Here is a 22789-nt window from a genome sequence, read left to right on the forward strand (position 1 = left end):
ACATAAGACAAGACCCAACAATTACAAGACTAAAACTAGGAAGTCCTAGGGAATTTAGGCTGACGATATTTTTGCTTGAAAAATTACTAAAATTGGGGAATACATTTCTGTTTAGTTGACTAATTAATTAGCTTATTTATTGTGTGCAAGTTTTCTTGTAAACTGTTGGTTGAGGTTGATTTTGATGGAATATGTGGTCACACAGCGACAAATTTACGTGTGTGTTGGGTTTTAGATATGAAAGAAAAGCTCCAGACATATTTTATAACGCATAAAAACGCTCTGTTGAGATCAGCAAATTGTGTCAGATATGTTTTTCCACATAAAAAGTTCACTTTCCTTTACTGAAAAATCCAAAATATTATGTAAAATTCTTCATTTAAAAATGTGTAACAAGAGGGGTCTTTAAATTGCCATTTCCTTTATATTAAATTATATATTAAATATTGCCATTTAGTTTTACTCTCAAGCTTTCCCGTGTCCGTGCAATCCGCGTTCCCTACACCGGAAGTTACAGTCAGGTCGTTAGTGTTCAGGAGCACGGCTGGAGGGACCGGCAAAGACCGGGGTAACAGGAGGAGCCGGTAGACAGAAAAAAAACACAATCCACGGGATGAAACATATTGATGTGTGCTTCTTTTCAAAGTTCAGCTATCACTCACTTAACGGTAATTATCATTACTTTTACTTTGTCGATTTAGCGGCGGTGTGTGAATCGTTTTGATATACCTTGCTAACATTAGCTAGCTTGCTCACGAAATTAGCCGAGAAGCGCTAGCCAGTATTGACGCCGTCTGCTCAAGTTAGCCAGGTGCCCCAAGAGCCGTAGTTAGCCAGCCAACATACAGCTTGTCGTCAACTAACCCAGATACATGACTTAATTTAATTAGCACCCTAAGGATGTGTGGTAGTTCGGTGGCATTTGGCAAATATTAGTGTTAACCTTCGGGTCAAATTCCCAAACAAAATGGTTGGCTAAGTTATGAAAGAATCAGTAGTTCGCTGCGGTCGCTAGCGGTGATGTAAGCTAACGTGCTAATGGTTAGCTTACTGTTACGCTACGCCCATAGGCCGCACATTCCTTAACGAATAACGTCAGTTTTATATGGTTCACTCTTCATCTGTATTCTGTGTAAAGACACAAATAATATTACTTTTCTACTGTTCTTATCAAACGATCCTAGTCATTCAGTTAGAAACCAGTTTGTGGAAACTCGGGTTCAAGTTATTAAGTAACAGGCGCTTAGTTATACTTCTCTGGTTACGTGAATGTTGTTGTTTTGGGTTTTTTTGTGTTCGTTATTGAATCAGTTAGCTTTTAACTGTTTTTTCCCCTTTACAGTTCCTTATTCTGAACATCCCCATTGCAAGAGTCTTACGTACAAGAGTTGAATATTTCCGGGGAAGGGAGACTGTTGCGACTGCCCGCTCCATTGCCTGGAGAAGAACGAGCCTGTTATTTTAGTGAGCCTGGTGTGTGAGAGGAGAACATAGTGTGTAAGCAGCTCTCCATATGTGTGTGACAATGGGAGACATCAGTGACCTGGACCGACAAATAGAGCAGCTCAGACGCTGTGAGCTCATTAAGGAAAATGAAGTCAAAGCACTGTGTGCCAAAGCCAGGTAATGGATCAAATTGGCCTATATACAGACACATCAAATCTGATGTTTGTAATGCTATAAACATACAGCAGGGTTTCAGAAGAACTTTTGACAGATGATAGATACATGTAGTCATGTAGGTAGCATAAAGCATACATAAAGCAAATGATTAAAACACCCATGCTGTGTTTTGGTGACGCTGTACATACTAGTTGCTTGCTGTATCTACTACATTGCTGCTCTTAACAGTGTACTGTTTTTGATATACGTGTAGATTAAAGCAACATACTTTAATAATGTTTTTGAGGGGAATTCTTTCTGCTCTTTATATACTTTATAGTGGACAGATGACAGGAAATGAGGGGACATACATGCATATACATACTGTCTGGTTCTAGTCACTTTAATTTTAAAATATCAGTGTTAAGTTTCACGAAGCTATACTGGGATAGAAGAGACAGACCAGAAATTAAAACAGTAATAGTTGGATACAGAATCATTTTCTGCCTCTCTGGTCAAGAGACTGTCCACAAGGGGGAATTGCCCTATTACTGAAAGTATTTATCAGTTAGTCTTCCTTAATGAAAACCTAACAATTTTTAGTTGAACATGAAGTCATATTTCAATATGTATGTGTACTTTCAGAGAGATTCTGGTTGAAGAAAGCAATGTCCAGAGAGTAGACTCTCCTGTCACAGTAAGTAACATTTCTCAGAATTTATTTGCTCAGAATTTGAATGGAGTTAAATAAATATGGTTATTATGTTTCTTCTGTTTTCCCTCCTAGGTGTGTGGGGATATACATGGTCAATTCTATGACTTGAAAGAGCTATTTAGAGTAAGTTTCTATTTGCTTTTTCACATTGTTCCATTCAGACTTAATTTTCTTGTGTTATATTCTAAAGGTAGTTGGTCATGCTGGATGCCTAAAGGATAGTTCTGGATGTTAGTCTAGTGCCTATTTTCTTAGTGTTTTCTATCATGATAATAGTCTTCCTTACTTCACTGAAACCATTAGGACTACCCTAAAAAACACACACCGTTTTAATACAGACACACTACTGATTTTCTGCAGTTAATTTTTACAGCCTATCTGATACTTGGTACTGTGCACTGGATACTGGATTTCTGCTCTGTCCAAATAATATTGAACAGAAAGGAAAGGGGAATCCTTTGTTTTTTGAGTTAGGAAGGTTTTTGAATGCGTTTCGATAGTTGACTATTTGAGATAAGGTATAGATGGCTCTTGTTGCATTGTGGGGGCTTTGTAGGGACATGCTGAAGTTGTTCAATAGAAGAACTGACACTGGCAAATACATTCATGGTTAAGTTTGATACAGGTCCAGTTCCATCAAGAATAGTGGTGACGTTATTAATGACAGTAGTGCATTTCTTTAAGTGAATTTTATGATGCCCAACTGTTAACCTAGAGGTTAATAAGCTTTCCTCTTTGCAGGTTGGAGGAGATGTCCCAGAGACAAATTATCTCTTCATGGGCGACTTTGTGGACAGAGGCTTCTACAGTGTGGAGACTTTCCTTCTTCTGCTAGCTCTTAAGGTACACATCAGATTTTGTCCATGTTCGTTGCTGAACTGCACCAGTCACATCTGTGTTGACATGCTCATAGTAAACAGATAAGAAGAGGACAATAAAAATCTGATTTTAATTCTATGAGCTATGGACAGAGCTACATTGATCAAACTCTTCCTTCACCTGTGTTGCATGATTTTTTTTCTTCTACCTTCTTGTTTTTTCTACATAATAGGACATGTGTGTGACTTGTAAATGCTGAACTCTGACTTCTCAAGCATTTTTCATTCATCTCCTCAGGGTTGTCATGGAATTTCAAATGCTTGAAGGAAATGTACAAAGCATCCTCATCAGTTTGGTTCTACTGTGCTCCTCAGGTGCGATATCCAGACAGGATAACCTTGATCCGGGGAAACCATGAGTCCCGGCAAATCACCCAGGTGTATGGCTTCTACGATGAGTGCCTCCGCAAGTATGGTTCAGTCACTGTCTGGAGATACTGCACTGAGATCTTTGACTACCTGTCTCTCTCTGCTATCATTGATGGCAAGGTAAGACGCATTGTCTAGTACTCCTCGTGACTTTGATGACAATGGAAATTAATGCACTAAAGTCAGTAACATGCAAATGTTTTTCTTAGAGGTGTTGCTCTAATATCTGATCAGTAATTTCTCTGTTACTGATAGTATTATTTTTGCTTCACCATTTGATCTAATACTTTCCTCCCAATGTCCTTCAGATCTTCTGCGTGCATGGTGGCTTGTCTCCCTCCATCCAGACACTGGACCAGATCCGGACCATTGACAGAAAACAGGAGGTTCCCCATGATGGGCCCATGTGTGACCTTCTTTGGTCTGATCCTGAAGGTATACAGGAGCCTTTTGAATACTGCACTTCTAATCAATGTGCTTATTAATGTTAAAGGAAAGGGTTTTTGACATGATGCAGGGCAAACAGGCAGAAGTGGTGGAATTATAGTTTGATATACACAGGGTTTGTACTGCCCCACAACAGTTTTGGAAAAACATGAAATGATGGAGCTTTTCGGAAAATACTTTCATAGATAACACATTGTAATGAATCAGTTTTACATATATGTGTGTATATCAGGCAATGTAAAAGCACACAAATGATTGCTGGCATATGATGATCACAGGTGTAGCAAACCACAGTAACAAGCTATACTGTCATGCATTCTCTATCGTGGGCTACACATGGATAGTGTACTGTATGCCAGAGTTTTGAAAAGACAACACAAAATGTGGATTTTGTGGAAAAACAAAAAGCATTTGAAACATGGGCGAGGCAATACTGTACGAGGATTCACTGTGGATTTATGTTTACATCACGGGTCTGATGTCCACTTAAAGTGATGAGTCTTCAACTAACCTGTGCTTCAGCAGACAGATAATGAGCTATTTTATTCATTATTTCATTTTTGGTCTTCGGTTACGTGTCTGTATCTCACGTATACTTTCTTGTCTCTCTCGGTCAGAGTTTTTTCCCTTACATTGCAATCATTTAACTTGATTGTGATTGCGTTGCTAGACAACATCTAGCTGAAGAGGAAGTGATTTGCAAGGATCTCTCTGGGGTTTTATTAATTTGGGTAGCAGAAGTTTATAAAATGATCACATGATATGATCATTACAATATACTTCTAATGATATTTCATAAATGATATTGAATTATTGCCCAGTCCCCCTGCATATAAATGTACTTGGGAATTGTTGTTGATAATATAAAATCATGCTTTTCATGTATACACAGAAATTGTGAAAATTTGTTCAAAGTCACTGAGAAACTGTGGCTAAAATGTGAATAAGCCCTGTGTACAGCAATCATTTATACTACGTCTTTACCCATGGTAAAATCATATCACCTGACTGATTTTCTCTCCCTGCTCCAAGACACCACAGGGTGGGGGGTGAGTCCCAGAGGTGCTGGATACTTGTTTGGAAGTGATGTGGTGGCCCAGTTCAATGCTGCCAATGACATCCACATGATCTGCCGAGCACACCAGCTGGTCATGGAGGGATACAAGTGGCACTTCAACGAAACCGTGCTCACTGTGTGGTCAGCACCCAACTACTGCTACAGGTAAACTGTTACAGTAAAACCCAAATAGTCTGTGTTTGAATACACCACCAAAAAATAAACTACAGAAATGTATTGTTTAGGTTGTGTGTAGGGTGCCTCCTTAAGGGGGAATGAGAGTTGGAGGAGAGGTGTGGATACCACATCATAGCTTTTCTGAAAATGCATGCTTAACAAAACACAGGTCATAAAGGCCATCAAGGTACTTTAATGCTGAAGTGCCATAATTTGCAAAAAAAATATCATGCTCCCTCTCAGAGACACAGATATATGACACACATACATTTAGATTCAGAGCTATACTTCCTAAGGATATCATCATCTAGATAAAATGTCCATAAATCCACTTAGAAATCACAGAGACTTTGCTTGTATCTCCTGAACTCATCTGAGAATCATTAGGCTTCAAGTTTTTTTCAGTATCAAAGTAATTGGTTATCTGTACATCCATGGATACATTGCAAATAGGAACAGCTAGTAGTAAATTTGGCATACTTTTAATAATGCCAGTTTGCCAAAATGTAAACAGATAAAGGCTTTAAACAGCAGGGCTCAAGCTGTAACCCACAGCTGACTCACTGAATCTCTGGCAGCATTATAAATCTGTGTTTACAGCTCTTAATGCATTATGAGAACTGTAGTTCTTAGACAAAGGACATAGTCTGAGTGACAATTGGTTTAGACATTATGAAGGCTTAGAATGTCCCGACACTGACCCTCTTCTCAATTCATTCATGTGTATTTGCCCATTTGGACACTTTAAATATGTGATGTATGAGAACTACCAGAGGCCTGTACTATGAAGAGACTCTAATGACACAATGTAAAACAGCGTCTGTCAACAAAGACAGGGAGACTGGTCACATGTTCTCTGGGTTCTTCATCTGTAATATGAGATGTAAGGACTCGTAAAATATATGATGATTTTTCGGATACTTGGATTACAGTCATCACGTGGGTCACATGTCTGAGAATGAGCTGTTCCTGTTAATGATGTTCTGCCTGGAACACTCAGGCTGTATATGTATGAATGTAATGCTGTTGTGTTCAGTATGAACTTCATGTTAACAGTATTTCAGCCTCAGTGGAAACTGAACCTGGATCAAATAGAAACCTTCTATAAAGAGCTACACATTCATATTTCCATCATTAATGCTGCATGTTCTGGTCTGTAGTCTACAGTTACAACAGCCTGTCACATTATATTGTCTTTCAGGACAATAACCCCCCCCCCCCCATTTAAAGTATTATTCAAATCGATAATATGCAACACATGATGCTAAATTCTGCTGTTTGACTGTGAGAAAAAATAGAAAAAAAAAACAAATTAAAATAACTGAAATTGATGGAAAATGTGGAGCATAAAAATACCATTTGTTGGTCCACATACCTCTACCATCCACTACATACTACTTTTTTTTTTTTTTTGGTGGGTGGGGGTTGGGGGGATGGGAGGGACTGACGGGCTTTAGAAAACCCCAGCAGTGTAAATGACCATGGCAGCAGACCTTGGGTAAAACCTATCCACCTTTCGTAGTACAGGTTAATCAGGAAGTTACTCCTGAAGTTACCCTGATAAGACAGTAACCTCGCTTCGTAGTACAGGCCTCTGGTATCATCCAGATATTTTTTAAACACAGAAATGGCTAACATTTTATAATATGTCTTACATCACAGATTGTGTAGTCTGAAAGAATCTGTGTTGGTTTACCCTCTATGTTCATTTTTGTTACTTGCAAATATATGAATATTCCAACCTGTTCTTGTCTCTCTTTTTGGATAATCAGATGTGGCAATGTGGCAGCCATTTTGGAGCTGGATGAGCATCTACAGCGGGAGTTTATCATATTTGAAGCAGCACCACAAGAAACCAGGGGCATCCCTTCCAAGAAGCCGGTAGCTGACTATTTTCTGTGAAGTCGTTGAGCAGACAGCCATGATGTGTTGAAACCTCTGGTACCATTTCACACCTACCACTCCATCCTGCTGCTGGTCGGTTCTGTCGGTCTGAACTCACAGCAGTTAGACAGAAAACCTGCCAAACCCACTGAAGCTCCATACAGCTTTAGGTTGAAGAGCTGGATTTTTGCCATACTGCCCAAACCTGACAGAGCAGTCACTGTGAAAGGTGTAGGGACGAGGTTGATACTGGGCCCATGACTGTTGTCACATCTCTACAGCTATATAAGATGGTCATTTTCTTTCTGCCCTCAGCCTCCTTTCATTTTCATCTGCTGTCCTCACTTACTCTGTAGATAAGACACTTTCCCTTCTTGACTTAACCTCCACCACACTTGTAGTATTTTTTCATGACGAACATTATCATTTAGTTTTAGAAGTATTTGGAAGGAGTTGGATCTCTTTTTTTCTCTCCCAAAAATATGCAGATGTAGGAAGTTTCACAATTGTATCTTTTTAAGGAATTCCTTCGATGCATATGTTCTTTGTTTTTGATTTTTGAATAATTGTTGCTGCCAGGATTAAATGCAAAACGACCAATTCCCCCTAACCCGGTTTTGCTCTTATGTTTCTTTTTAACTGTCATGTGTTATGTGAGTCACTATTTAACATACCCAGTGCTGCTGCTTAGCACCATCACAAATAAATACCATTGATGTAATGACTCCCAATAGGAGTCACTATATTCACCATTGTTTTCTCTCTTAATTCCTTTTAATCTACAAGTCTCTGTAGGTCTGTCAATTTTGATATTGTGAGAATAAAGTTTTTGTATTAATGCTGATTTATTTTCAGGTGTGATTTAATGATACATGCATTGAGACATGATTGTAACTGTAAAACTGACTTTTTACAGAAATCATCTGAGCTTAGTTGTGCTATGTATGTTATTTGTATTTGCACAAGTGCCTGGCTGCCCTTTCCAAAGTGTGTCACAGTGAACTCTGCCCCATATGCTTACAGTCTTGGTGGACATTTAGGCACTATGGCAGTTACTGGAAATTGTAACACAAGTAGCAACATTGACTACTCAGTAATAGTGCTAGCATGTTCAAGTGTTTTTTTCTCTTTGTTTTTATCAGATGTGGACCTTTAAATATATATATATAGTTTTTGAGTATTGGGTGTTGCACACCTCTCAGGTTACAAGAGTGCAGGAAACATTAACATGTTACGCTGTATCAAGTAAAAGTAAAACAATGTGCATCATTATCCTCCCAAGATATTAAGCTTTAGGTTATACAAACTAACTAACATAACTTATGAAGTCAGTGAGTGTTTTACATAATGTGGTGTGGTTATATTGTGTTTATACTACCTGAGCACTTTTACAGTAAACAACAAAACTCCATCAATTCTTCTTCAGTTATGACAGTAACAGAAATTTAAAAAAATACTAAATAACACCCATTTCTAAACGTTGTGTAACTAATGCAAACTGCAGCAGCCAGTGTCTCCAGAGTCCACAGGAATCAAGAGTGATCCCCACAGGATAATGAGCACCAAAGCCCAGTTCACACCTGGCATCAACATGTGTCCTGGGTGATCCAATCACAAGTGGGCGGTATAATGCATCTTCATGTGAGTCTTAAGTGGATGTTTGCTCCCCGCTCTGTGCTTTAAATTACAGTCATGTGGAGTGTGGCGGCTGTTGCTCTGTCTGCTCTCCACGTAACAGGGCAACTGGAAGTATTGCTCCATCTCACGGAGCACTTTATTTGGAACACCTGTACACCTGCTGAATTGTCCAATAAACCAATCATGTGGCAGCAGTGCAATCATGCAGATACAGGTCAAGCTTCAGTTAATGTTCACATCAGCCATCAGAATGACTTGAGCATTTCTGAATGAATCCATGACTTAGGTTTTACCGCCTTTCATTTTACCACAGAACAGACCAAACACTGGTAACAGTGAGTTCTCAGTGGCCAACTGGTAAGAGTGGTTGGGTTTTGAAACTTTCAGGCAGGGTGGGCAGTCGCGTGTGAGCGAGCAGAGCTATATCTCTGTGCATATCACCGAAATCAGTGTCAGGTGGCAGTTCACTCATGATCCAAGCTGAACATGCAAGGTCATCGATCTCTCGTCTGACAAGTTCTAAAGGCTAGTTTTTCAAGATCAACCACAACCGCTCCACCTCCCGTAAGAGCGCCAGTGTGAACCGGTAGTTGGAAAAAGGACAACACCCGGAAACACAAAACAACTCCATTTTCTTTGGCGTTTTGTCGGCACGGGCCTGAGGGACTGAGGGATAATACTAACAGGTAGACACACTGCAACATTTCTTCATGATATACATTTCTCTTCGGTTTGCCACACACTATTTCCCATTGGATTAATAGCATAGTATAATAATTTTTTTTTTTACACAGAAAATTCAATGAAATTCACCAAATCCGTGGTTTAAATCGTTTGTCTCCACGCGCTTTCTAACAGTGATGCAGCAACACGGAGCTCGACGCGTAACACCTGTCACTGACGGCGGTGTGTGAACCGCGACTGAGAAACACCAGTTTATATTTCTTTAATTTCAGCCACACACTTAGAAGACACCCGGTTAAAAATTAAAGTCGTTAGGTAAAGTCGCCCTACAGTTATTTTACAAATGATTCCTTTCCCCTGCGAAATATTGCGAAATCTCAGGTGCACCTTTTTAAAATCCATTAGTGAGTTTTAAAGGTGTTTTTGGTGTTCTTTGGTGTGAGTTTGCGGTAAAACTCAGGGAGTCGCTTCAACCCTTGAATAAACAGTTCCATTGCTCATGAACAGGTCTTCAATTCACCTCAATCCCGCAGGGATATGTTAAGTATGCGACAGGTTATTATCAGTTATCCTTTGAAGATTACACAGAATCATAGTTGATATTAGGGATGGGCGGATGAAACCTTCTGACGCTTCTTCCTGATTGTGCCGAAAAAAAGAGACGAAACTTTGAAGCTTTTAAAGAAAACACAGCGACATCTAGTGTTGTTCACGAAATGAGTGCAGTCAGCACATAACTTAATTCACTTTCCATATGTGTTTTTAAAAAGCCTAACGATGAATATAATGTTAACACGGGTTTAATTAAAGGATGTTATTTTGGATGTTCTGAGTGCTACACTAGATGTGATCATTCCTAAGTGTGGATGTGAATGTAAATGGACTCAGTTGTAATTAGCTGTGACACAATCAGAAATACAGAGAAAAAGTGGGGATTGTCTTTGTGAACATGAGGCATTTTGTGCTTGTGGAACAGTGTATTTATATTCACACTGAAGGCTTTTACTTAAAAATAGAATGTTCTATTATAGTGCTGGGATTTAAACTACTTTCCCTGCCTTGAAAAGATCCTTTCACATGACATTGAGGAGCGGGCATGCATGGCACTCTGAAGTAAGTGGGATATACAGTACTGGCGAGTCATCCAGTACTGTACTGGGTCCTCTGGCCTTGCCAAATGCGGGTCCTGCAGTTGTCCTGAGGTTATTGGCATTGCTGGTGCTATTGACTGTGGTAGCGGAGGTGGAACAAGATTTGCACAGCGAGTGTTGACTTCTTGGATGAGCTTATGCTGAGACTTTCCCTTTTGGTTTTGGATTTCTAAGTTTTCCTTAGCTGTGGTGCTTGATTTAAAATCTCCTACAATTTTGTGTCCCTAAAAGGAGATGTCATCAAGCTCTACTGTTTTGCCAAATGACCGTTACACCATTAGGTCGAGGACATGGGCAAAGCAGGTGATGAGTTGTAGTTTTAGTATGTGGCTGTGGCTCAGGAGATAGAGTGAATCAGTGATTTGATCCCCGGTTCATCCAGTCTGTATGTCACAGTGTCCTTGGGCAAGATACTTAAGCTCCAATGGCCCTAATGGCTGTGCTAACAGGTATCAATGTGTGTACGACTGGGTGAATGTGATGTGGACATGTAGTGTAAAGTGCATTGAGTGTTTGTTAAGACTAGAAGAGCTGCCATGCTTCATCTCAGCCATTGCCTTCTCTTTCGTGGCCTTATATTTTCTCTCCATTATTATGCATCAAGGCCTTCCAAAGTCTGAGTAGAGATGGTATATATAGGATCAAATACATTAACAAGGCATTTGAATCCTTCATTTCTACTATTGACACTGGATGTGCATCATTGACAATCTTTTCCTCATCCAGTTGACATTGCCTGGACACTATAATGTAGAGCACTGTGTGAATATTTCATCCTGTAGCATAAATGACTTTGGGACTGTGATATTATGGATATTTACATGGGCATCTAGGATGCATAGGAAATGCATGATAACATTAGCAAAGGTGCCTCAACATTGATGAAATTTTATTAATATATGCCAATTCATGAGTGCACAGCAGACACTACACCTGAGGATAAAAACAAAGATATATTGACAATATGAAACATGTACATACAGGATTAAATAGTTTGGTGTTTCAGTGCAGATTTTGTGGTGTGGTGAGAGCATTGTTCTGCTGGGGGGAAGCCCTGCCATTGGAGAATGCTGTTGCTTTTGGGAGGTGTGCTTAGTCTACAAGAATGTTCAGGGGGTTGGTACATACCAAAGTAACACTGAGATGAATGTCAGGACCCAAGGTTTCCCAGCAGAACATTGTTTTGTATCAAGATGATCAGTGTTATTGACTGTATCCATCAGTGGTTTAAATGTTCTCTGCGATTGACTGGTGATCTGTCCAGGGTGTACCCCCCCCCCCCCTTACAGATAAGTGGGTATAGATAGTAGATTGGATGGATGGTTTTAATGTTGCTGTGTAGCTCTGATGAGTGATTGTATGATTAAATTGGCCATGCTGTACAGTCGAGTCACTGGCTTTATGTTGTCATGTAGTTTAGCTGTCAGCTTGGCACAGTGACGCTTAAAATGGGACAGTTGTGAAACATGTACTTACAGGATGAAGTGCTTCAGAGTTTGAATAATTGACGATGTATGAATTAAAAAAAACGGCCAGAGATATCCACCTCAGACAAACACAATTTAATTCATCTTATTGGGGGATAACAGGTTGAAATGTTGCCACACCTTTGATCTTTTCTTTCCACCCATACTCTCTGTGACATATCCCAGACAATTTCACTGATTGTGTCCAGGATATCAAATACACGACTGCTCCCTTCGTGTCCCCTTTATCTTGTGGTTACGGCATACTGCCAAATATTCAAACTGTTGAAACAGCCCACCCCTGGTGGTTCAGTGACGTTTGAAGCTTCAGACATCATCTGTTACATGACACAGTCTGATACAAGCTCGGTGCACTGGTTCGAAGCCAATGTGCTTTATGTGAATGAAACAAGCTTCAGAGCCTGAAATGACTGTTCTTTGGTATGACTAAAGTGGTAATCAGAAAAAAAACAAGCATTTTTTTTTTTTTTTTTTTTTTTTACAGCTACTCAAATGTGAGTTTTTCTGCTTTACTCGATTTCAAGTTATTTGAACGATGATGTTTGTCTGTATGTGTTTCAGGTGAAAGGATGGAAACCCAGAGCCAGGTTGTGGATAGGCTGCGGTCAGCTTTTCATTCAGGCATCACAATACCAGAGCAGTTTCGTCGGACACAGCTGACCAAGCTGATGTCCATGATCAAAGACAACGAGGAACAGATTTTAAATGCATTGCACAAAGACCTTGCAAAGGTGTGCTCATGTGTCATATATGGAGAGAGCTCGCACACACACACACACACACACACACACTGTACTTCCTCATCACATAATCATTTGTGATACAACATTTTGTGCAAATATTAACTGTACTTTTGTACTTGAATATTATTGAATTTGTAATTTTTGGTACAAGAGTATCACACACTTAGTGTTTGAAGCAGAGAGTATAATGACTAACTTCCCTTTCTGGTCGCTGCTCTTGCATGTCAGCCAAAATTTGAGGCCATCTTGTCTGAGGTTGACATAGTGATCAATGATCTGCACTACGCCATCGCTAACTTCAGAAGCTGGATGCAACCGGAGTATGTCAGCAAAAACCTGGTAGGTATGACAGTGATTTATAAATAGTGGCTGTTGCACACATTTCATTTGCTTACATTCTAGGACATAACTCTTGCCTGAAAAGTTTGTGTTACTTTTGACCACAGCAGTGACTCAAATGTGATGTCACTGTGTACTGACACACCTTTACATTTCTACATCACTTGCATGTAAGGGTGAGAAGTTCAACCACTGAGGTCAGAAAAAAAAACACAAGCTGGTATTAAAGGGGTATTCCAGTGATTTTAGTAGAGCTCCTTCATGAAGTTGTGGGACTTACAAAGAACAAATAAAAAAAAGAATAACATTGACAGTCTGTGTAACAGAGACTGTGATATCCTGCCTTTTAGTCCCTAGTGTGTTTCAGATTCCAAACCAGCTGATCCTACACTTCCCATAATGCAGCTTGGTAGCATCTTTCATTAGGTCCTCCCTACTTCCTAAATATCCCCTTCTTTCCGACTTTACACCTCCAGTTTGTATGACAGAGCCTTTTCTAAAAAATCTGCCTCAAGTCCAAGCTGTGATAACCATGATTACATCATCTGGGCTATTTTGTCAAAGTCTGTATAGTTTCTCCAAAGCCACAGAAGATTTTATACAACTGAAGACTTTTTTTTCACAGCTGAAGGCTTTTACTTAACTTCATGTGAAAAACCAGCAGAATTCCCTATTTAATTTGCTCTTTAAAGTTTTGAATCAAATCAAGCAAACCATTGGTTTTAAAAGGATTTTGCATGCAAATATTTGGTTTCTCATTTTCAGGAAATGGTGTTTATGTTCTTTATTTTCATTTATGTAATATATTTTCAATACATCTGTATTGCTTTATAATTTATTTTTTATATTTGACAATTTTCAGGCCACAAAGCTAGATGATTGTTTTATACGGAGGGAGCCATTAGGAGTTGTGTTAATCATTGGGGCTTGGAACTACCCCCTGCAACTCCTTATCTTACCCATGGTTGGAGCCATTGCAGCAGGTATCATTCACATCCATATGTGACCTGTTAAAGCTAAGTTGTTAGATAAATACAGTGTCATTACTATGAGCTTAGTCACTGATGTCTTTACTGATTGACATTGATTTCTCCAACTAGGAAACTGTGTAGTCATCAAGCCCTCAGAGGTCAGTGCTGCTACAGACAGTCTGATAGCAGAACTCATCCCCAAGTATCTGTCTCAGGTAAAGCAGCCTCTGACATGTTCTTTTCTTTCTGATATTCTTATCCTGCAGTTTCTACCTACTCATTGGCTGATGCACACACCAATATGATATACACTGATCAGCCACAACGTTAAAGCCACTGACCAGATGAAGTGGATAACATTGATCATTTTGTTACCATACAGTGTTCTGCTGGGAAACCTTGGGTCCTGACATCCTTGGTTGTTACAAAGGTGTTGACCTGGCTTCCAAACTACCCCAGATCCCCATATGATTCAGTATCTGTGGGATGGGTTGGAATAGGTCAGATCCATGGAGGCCCCACCCAACACCCCACTGCCAGTGTCCCGGTGCCAGACACCATAGGACACCCTCAGAGGTCCTGTGTTCACCCCCCAATGGATCAGAGCTGTTTTGGTGGCACAAGGGGAGATCTACACAATATTAGACAGGTCCCACAGACCCACAGATGCTGGATCAGATAGGGATCTGGAGAGTTTAGAGACCAGATTACCACCTTGGGCTTTTTGTTGTGTTCCTTGAGACATTTCTGAACAGTTTTTGTGCTGTGGTGGGAGCACCGTCCTGCTGGGGCAGGCCCCATCGGGGAGTGCTGATGCCATGGGAATGGTGTACTTGGTCTGCAACAATGTTTAGGTGGGTGGTATGTGTCAAAGTAACATCCAGATCGGTGAAAGGTTTTCCAAGCAGAGCTTTGTATTGTAATCGAGATTATCAGTATAATGCACTTCATCCATCAGTGGTTTTAATGTTGTGGCTGATCGGTGTCGCTCTGATGAGTGATTGTGATTGATAATATTGGCCAGTTGTCATGGAGTTTAGTTGTCAGGTTGGCACAGTGAATCTGACCCTGGGACTCTTAATTTGACAGGACTGTTATGCAGTGGTTCGTGGTGGAGCAGAGGAGACCAAGGCACTTCTGCAAAATCGATTTGACCACATCTTCTACACAGGTAAAAGCCTCCATGATGGATCAGATTGCTGCTTGTTGCAGTCTTTTTAAATGTAGACATGGCTATATTGCCCTTTACACTGGACAAGAACACAGCAAATGCAAAGATCCAAAGCATCTGCTATTAACAGAATTAAGGGTCAACAAAGAATAAAAGGTTATATAGTGATGTATATTGACATTACATAGAGATATAAGGAAAATCCATATAAAATATCTTAGTAAAGTGTTGGGCCACCATGAGCTGGTGTTTGATGATGGTGGTGGAGAGTGCTGTCTGACACATCAGTCCAAAATTTAGGTTTTCAACTGGATTGAGATCTGGTGACTGCAATGGCAATAGCATATGATTCAACTAATTTTCCATTCAGTGAAGACACCCCCCCACCCCACCCCCACCCTGCCCGTCTGCCCCATTGTCATCCTGTTTCTCCACTCATTTTTCAGGTTTTTCTTTTACTTAGTCAACCATCTTTCTTAAGTGTGCAATCTGCACATTTCCCTCTATCTGCTTACATTGGATTTCAGCTGCATGGTACATTGAATTTTCCCTCTCATTTCCCAAACTGCTTAACAACACTAAAACATTTGCATGACATGCTGAAACACAAAGGAAGTTGACGCCATTTTATCATCAGACAGCCACTGTAGATTCTCCATTATGATTGGGGACAGGAGTGCAGTTGGCTCCAATTAGCTTTCTCACCACTAGATGCCACTGCATCCTACACAGTGCTCCTTTGGGTGACATCAGAAAATTTTTGATATCCATGGGGGCTTATTTAAGGCATGTCTAATGTTATTGTCTGGACAAATAAGTTTAAGTTTCATCAAGAGATGATCTGCTTTAACAGTTTGATGAGGAAAATTTCCCAATGCTTTATTGTGGTAATGATGGTTTTGAAAGAATCATTTCGCTGGGCTCTTTTAGACAACATACAACACTCTGTAGAGAGGAATCAGGCATTGCTCTCCATACAGCAGTGGCCAGTTGCTCCTTGTTTCTATGCAAAGGCATTATTCCCTGTTGGACAATGGAGATATGTGTGGAGTGTCACAGGCAAGTCATCACGTAACCAGCTCAGAGGCCTGTTTCATGTGATCTCCTGAAACACCAGCAGAGAGGTGGGCTGGTCTATCGCAAATCCCAGGGGACTCAATTCATAGTGCTTTATCGGTAGGGTAGAGTGTTTTACAGCCTGTATTGTCAGTTGGTGTGGGACCACCTTTTTTTGGTGGTGACCACCAATGTGGTTGAAAGATGGTACGGGTCAGTCCATGACTCATGGGTCTGTGAGGAGTCTGAACTGTTTGCGAAATTTCGGAGTGGAGAGCACCAGGACATATAGCTCAAAGATCTGGCCTATATGAGCCGCACATTCATGCTTACCTCAGCGCGAAATCTGAGGACTGCTGCGGAGAGTGCTATAACAGCACAAAGAACCACGAGCGCTGTTATTGAAAGGGCATTGGGAGTGTGGAAAGAAGATTCCCATGTGTTGCAAAAGGAGCCCATCACAGCTGCTAGGTAAGTGAGGCCGAATTTCTGATTAATGATTTGCCAAACAGTGACAATTACATTACACATTCAATATCTCATCCTGAGTGTTCCATGTGTAAAGAACTCTCTCATGTTTTGTTCTCTTGCAGTTGGAAAACATAACATAAAAATCATTGTTGCTACAGCCTGTTTACATTTACATAATTTGACAAGACAATGGAATGAACAACTCCCTGAAAAATGAAGGAAATGCTCCGGCTGAAGACACAGAGAGGAATCATTTTATCCAGAAGACAAAGCAAGACTCAATGCAGATATCACTGAACAAGTCATTCAACAAAGCTTCATCATACACCTCTTTAATCAGTGAGTCTTTCATACAAATCACACATGTATGATTTAGTTTCATAAGTCAACAATTAGCTTATGACATTTCTGCACATAATACTCTATGCCTCATATGCCATTTTTTTGGTTGTTGCTGCTGTTATAGAACAGTAATGACATTTTTGCCTTTGTGTTCTTCTTTCAGCTAGCTCAAGACCTCATCTGTGTTTTGGAGACATCAGATGTCCTTCACTGTTTAAACATTTCTTGCCTTGACTGCAATCAAAGAAATGTAAACTGAAAAGTACAATGATAAGTTCTCTAAAAATGGGCCAGTGTATGAAATAAGTGTGACACACTGGACAGTAAAGTTGAATAGCTTACCTTTTCCATGCTATTCTGTAATATGCAGCCAGACCCTGACACACTTTTTAATATACATGTATCATCATTGGAAATTATTATAGCATCTGTTGATTTGTGTTTTCAGGTGAGATGGGCTTGTGAAACCATTTCTCCCAGTTTTCTTTATTTCATGCACTCATTTTTGCTCTCATTGCAAATAAACAAAGTGCAAATGAAGGAGGGCTTAATATGAAATATATTTCATCTGGTGCTTATCAGCAATAATGACATATAACTAACGATCTAACATGTGTCAGTTGATGTGTTCAATAGTCAAAATAAATAAAGGAGCTCACAAATATTTACCTTGGGCTCATGTAGTGTGTCTTGCTTGTCGGGGGCACATGTACATTGGTACATGCTTTTTGACTAATGCCCATAGAGCTGGAGCGTCATCATCCACTGTGTTGTGCATCTGCTCTAGATCTTTGCTGATGATATTTAGTATTGCCAAGATCTCCTCATTCACTTCCCCAGTGTCTAGACCCCACCTCCCATTTTGTTGATCTCAGTTTTCTTTTAACCAACAACTACCTCTGCTCTCGTTGTTAACCCTCTCCACAGCTCCTTTTTATTCCTTAGCTGAACATGCTAAACGTTCTGGAGCCTTCATAACTTGTATAATTTCATCCCACATAACATGCTTTCTCGGTCATTGTATCGCTCTTCCTATCTTCTGTGGATGTTTGTGAGCTTTTGTCATTAAGGCCCACTCTTTCTCTTCTCTCACATCCTGCCAACATCTCAGCAGCAGTGAACGCTGCATATTTGAAATAGGTCATCAGAGATGCTAAAAGGATGATGATCATACTTTACACATGGGCAGCTGAACAGCTGAAAATCATCATACCTAAACTGCGATTACAATTGCTGTTTACTGGTGCATGTACAAGCTATGTCTAATAAATGTTAAGGCTAAGACACTTACCAGAAAAACTTAGCCTAAACACCCTTTATAGATTCAACCCACAATGTCAGAAAACTGACTAACTAACATCAGTCTGACAGTGATATCTTCAGAATACTTTCCAACATCACCAACATTAGTCGCCATAAATTAGTGGTCATAAGACTGTAGTAGTAAAACCTCTGTGCACTGAATTGAACAAAGGTGTGTTTTATTCAGAGCTCAACTTTTCATCTGTGAGAGGAACATAGTGACTTACCTTTTCAAATGTCCCTTATTCTAGCTTTAAACTGGGTCTGTACATTTTCTCTCTGTACTGAATTCACATATGTACCTGTGCACATCTGGACAGTCTGTTTGATCATTTTATTTTCATTTATTTATCCATTGCTCAACATCTCTCAGGCAAATTTGTGTGCAACTCAGTCCAGTCAACTGGACTTACTATTACACAGTCTACAGTAATGTAAAATCAGCAATCTGATGCTTAAGTACCGTCTATAGTAACAAAGAAATGTTATATACATAATATCTGGTATTTTTAAACCCAGTCCAGTAGCAAGATGCTGATGTTGATCACTTTATCATCCATCCAATGCTTTGGTCAAAGTTAAGTACTAGCAGCTAGATTGTCTTAAAATGTAGAAATGTAGTTCTAAAAGTCTAAAAATCTAGACATCCTTGTCCACTTCTCGACACTGACTCTGCAGCTCTCTTTTAGGTTCTCAAACGGTGGCGCGCAGCATCCTGCAGGCAGCTTCAGTCCACTTGACCCCAGTAACCTTGGAGCTGGGTGGGAAGTGTCCATGCTTCATTTACGGGCGGGTGAACATCGCAGCAGCTGCTCACCGCCTGGTGTGGGCTAAATTTTTCAACGCTGGCCAGAGTTGCGTGGCTCCGGACTATGTGCTGTGTTCACCGGCCACAAAAGATGTCTTGGTGCCTGCGCTGCGTGAAGCCCTGGAGGATTTTTATGGCAAGGAGCCTGAAACCTGTCCCGACCTGTCCCGCATTGTGTCACCCCGACATTGGATGCGTCTGATGGAACTGCTCAAGAGGTCCAGTGGCAAAATTGTTGTGGGAGGAGAGAGCAACCAGGAGGACAAGTATATAGGTAGGTCAAGAAGCAGTATAATGAGAAAACAGAATTGCAGGAGTAATGGGCCTTAGTCACTTTTTATCACGCACACACACAGGTGTGCAGGCACACACACAGGGAGGCAGGAGAGCAGCTGGACGAAGAGAGAGTCACTGTCGCCATTTTGTGCACATTAAAAAAAAAAAGATATTTTGGTCTGACTTCCAGATGTTTGGAAATGACGTCTGTCCATCTATGAGACTTGTAACACTTATATTGCACTTAACGAGTTGCCAACCTGTCTCCTCTGCTCCTCTGCTCTGTGTTTGTATGTGCTGAGGGGCTAAGACACACAAACGTGAGATGTGGTTCCTGTAAGCTTCGTGAATACATGCACCGTCTATTGAGAATGTCATTCTGTCATCATTTCTATATTAGACCTGCTGAATTTAAGCAACATGCAACATAAATAAGAAAGGAAAGAGAGGATATAGAATATGAATGTATGCTATCAGGAAAGTGTCATTTCAGCCAGAAGAGACAAACATTTTAGACATTAAGAAGAAGGGGAGGAACATGAGAGGCACTGCCACATCTATTGCACAAATCAGTTGTTTATTTATTTGTGTTTGAATTTAGTTTTTCTTGCAACTGAAACATTACCACTCATTTTACTTAAAATGTCACTTAATTAACATTGGTGTTCACGATAAAAGCATAAAAACAACTTCAAAATGAACAAAAACAGTAAAAACTAGTTGGTTCCTCCTGCAGGTTCTGCAGCTAAGACCAAGTTCATGTGGTAGGAGCATAGGAGGCTTCATTTATGATAACTCCTCAGTTAGAAAACACCTCTTAGGTTTAACAAGGTTCATGGGATGGATTTTATGATCATCATAATCTTAAAATACTTTTGGGAAATTAGGCCCTGAACTGTAAAGACATGTCCTTATACTGAACTGTATGATCTTAAAACTCAGTGAAATCATGTAGCAGGTTTAAGTCAGTCCTCAGATACAGTATTCTGTAGTGGTGTTTATTAGATTGTGACAGGACACAGAGGCTAGGCTTCAATGAAAACTAAGGTAGAGTTTAAACCACAGCAAGGGAGACTGATTCTGTTCCCAGACAGGAAGCATTCACAGATAACATGTAGTAATTCTGTAAAACCTCTCTCTGTCTCTCAGTCTCTGTCGTCATCCACACAATGGCTCAAATTAATCTATTATTTTCTTGATGTACACACATGCTATAATGGCATCTGTCATTGTGCTCTCCTCAGCTCCCACAGTGGTAGTGGACGTGTTTGAAGATGATGCCCTAATGAAGGAGGAGATTTTTGGCCCCATCCTGCCCATCATAACTGTTGATTCTCTGGAGAAAGGCATTGACTTTATCAACCGTCAAGAGAAGCCACTGGCTCTCTATGTGTTCTCTGACGAATCATCTGTAAGAACACAAAACTGTGCAGCTTTCCGACCTTATAGCTATAGACATATTGTCTTATATTTTACAACAAATTGTCTTTCCTTTTTGGAGGTGATAAACACAGTGTTGGAGAGGACCAGCAGCGGAGGATTCTGCTCTAATGATGGGATTGTCCACATGACTCTACCAGGCCTGCCTTTTGGAGGTGTAGGTAGGTGTGGCCCTCATCCATCTAAAACTATTGAGTTCCACAGCATAGTGTTATAGATCTACTTTTCTTAATTACTGATTTGAGGACAGCCTGCTCTAGTGATATGTTTGTATTGCAGATGGTATTGTATATGCAGTCTCTCCCTTCACCTTGGAAAGATGCAACCTATGCTTTTTAGATCTAAAGGGAAACCACTAAACTTTATTTAATTACCACTAAATTTGGTTCAGACATTCTTGTCTTCCTCAGGATGACCTGTAATAACTTAATTGCTCCTTCAACTTCTCTCCAGTGCTACTACTTGATTTGGTTTCTTACCAAATATTTGTAAAAGAAACAAATAACATTTGATGAGCCTCAGCTGTACTTGTGTTAATAATTACCTGTTAAACATCAGCATGTTAATCTTGTCATTATAAGCATATAGTCACTGCTGTGCCTATTTACAGCCACACAGAGCCCTTAGTGTGGATGTATACTCCATTTTTATTATGGCATTCTCTAAGTAACATTAAATAATGGTTTCTCAGTTGTTTGTAGTCTGATTCTGTGGTCTGTTGTGGTTTGAATATTTATGTTTACCACTGTGTATAAATATGTATGTATTTTTGATTAGTATTATGGTTTTTACTACTTCATCCAGGGGCCAGTGGATGGGGCAGTTACCATGGCCGCTGGAGCTTCGAGGCATTCAGCCACCGGCGGGCCTGCATGATGCGTGGCTGGGCTTTAGAAAGAATCAACAGCCTTCGTTACCCACCTTACAGAGATGACAAACTGAGCTGGCTGCGCTGGACCACCTCTGCCAAGAGCAGCTGCTCACTCATGTGATGCCATACTGAGGGAGTGTGAAGGTAGTGGAGCCTTTTTACTGTATGGATAAGAGTGAATGTTCATGTGGAAAGTTTATTGTTTTTTAACCTTTTGTTGTTTGTTTGTTTGTTTGTATATTAACATGCTTAGTACCAGTGCACAGTAGTCATTGTTCGTTTTGCAACTTGCTGTTACTGATTGTAAGTTTTGTATCTACAGTGTTTTTAGAATATATTCTAGCCTGTATTTGTATTTTCTCCTAACTGGAAAAATTCCCACCTTTTCTCACTGGGTTATCTAAACTGATGAAACTCTTTACCCTGGCTCAGATATCTTAAATGTCAGGGCTTTAACTGCCTCTTTATTCTCATGTTCTTGCACTGAACACTTTAGGTGGTGTGAATGGTATTAGTGTGTTTGAGCTCATTTCATCTGAGCCTCATTATGAATAACTTTGATTTATTATTTTCTCTTGGTATCTTAGCAGATTCAGATTTGTTATTGTATTTTAATTGTTTTTCATTTCATGCTGAAAATAAATTTGAAATTTTACTTCTACTGCCTAACTTTTTTTTTTTTTATTGCTATTCTTAAAATAAAGGATAAGGTCCTGATTCAAGGCCATAAAGAGCACATGCTGCCACATAACAATTTATAAATATCTAGTAGAAGCTGTAACCTTATGCAGCCACAAACCAGTAACTGGTTTTCATGTTGATTCATAGTCTTAGCAAGACAGACACAGCACACAGTGGACAGAGCAGTGGTCTGGTCAAGCTTCACTAAACTAATTGGTCATCATGTCAT

The 22789-nt window shown here is 40.0% G+C and overlaps 2 protein-coding genes and 1 long non-coding RNA gene across 3 annotated transcripts; all 3 read left to right on the forward strand.

The window, feature by feature from the left end:
* The first annotated feature begins 499 nt into the window (after positions 1–499).
* Positions 500–7973, forward strand: LOC108898479 (serine/threonine-protein phosphatase 4 catalytic subunit B). The gene is made up of 9 exons (XM_018698351.2): positions 500–668; positions 1343–1623; positions 2248–2299; positions 2390–2440; positions 3059–3160; positions 3511–3684; positions 3873–3999; positions 5044–5233; positions 7018–7973. The coding sequence occupies exons 2-9, from the start codon at positions 1514–1516 to the stop codon at positions 7145–7147; spliced, it is 936 nt and encodes a 311-aa protein (XP_018553867.1). The 5' UTR covers positions 500–668; positions 1343–1513; the 3' UTR covers positions 7148–7973.
* A 135-nt stretch (positions 7974–8108) lies between these two features.
* Positions 8109–22534, forward strand: aldh3b1 (aldehyde dehydrogenase 3 family, member B1). Its single transcript, XM_018698347.2, has 10 exons — positions 8109–9453; positions 12651–12820; positions 13061–13171; positions 14034–14154; positions 14272–14357; positions 15232–15313; positions 19174–19566; positions 20813–20979; positions 21070–21169; positions 21813–22534. Exons 2-10 carry the CDS (start codon positions 12659–12661, stop codon positions 21998–22000), a joined length of 1410 nt encoding a protein of 469 aa, XP_018553863.1. The 5' UTR covers positions 8109–9453; positions 12651–12658; the 3' UTR covers positions 22001–22534.
* On the forward strand, positions 15813–17848 carry LOC127142964 (uncharacterized). The gene is made up of 3 exons (XR_007814101.1): positions 15813–16840; positions 16963–17179; positions 17346–17848. It is a non-coding gene; the product is annotated as an uncharacterized LOC127142964 (long non-coding RNA).
* Positions 22535–22789: the final 255 nt, after the last annotated feature.

Source organism: Lates calcarifer, linkage group LG11 (assembly GCF_001640805.2).
Source record: "Lates calcarifer isolate ASB-BC8 linkage group LG11, TLL_Latcal_v3, whole genome shotgun sequence".
In the NCBI taxonomy this organism is placed as follows: domain Eukaryota; kingdom Metazoa; phylum Chordata; class Actinopteri; family Centropomidae; genus Lates; species Lates calcarifer.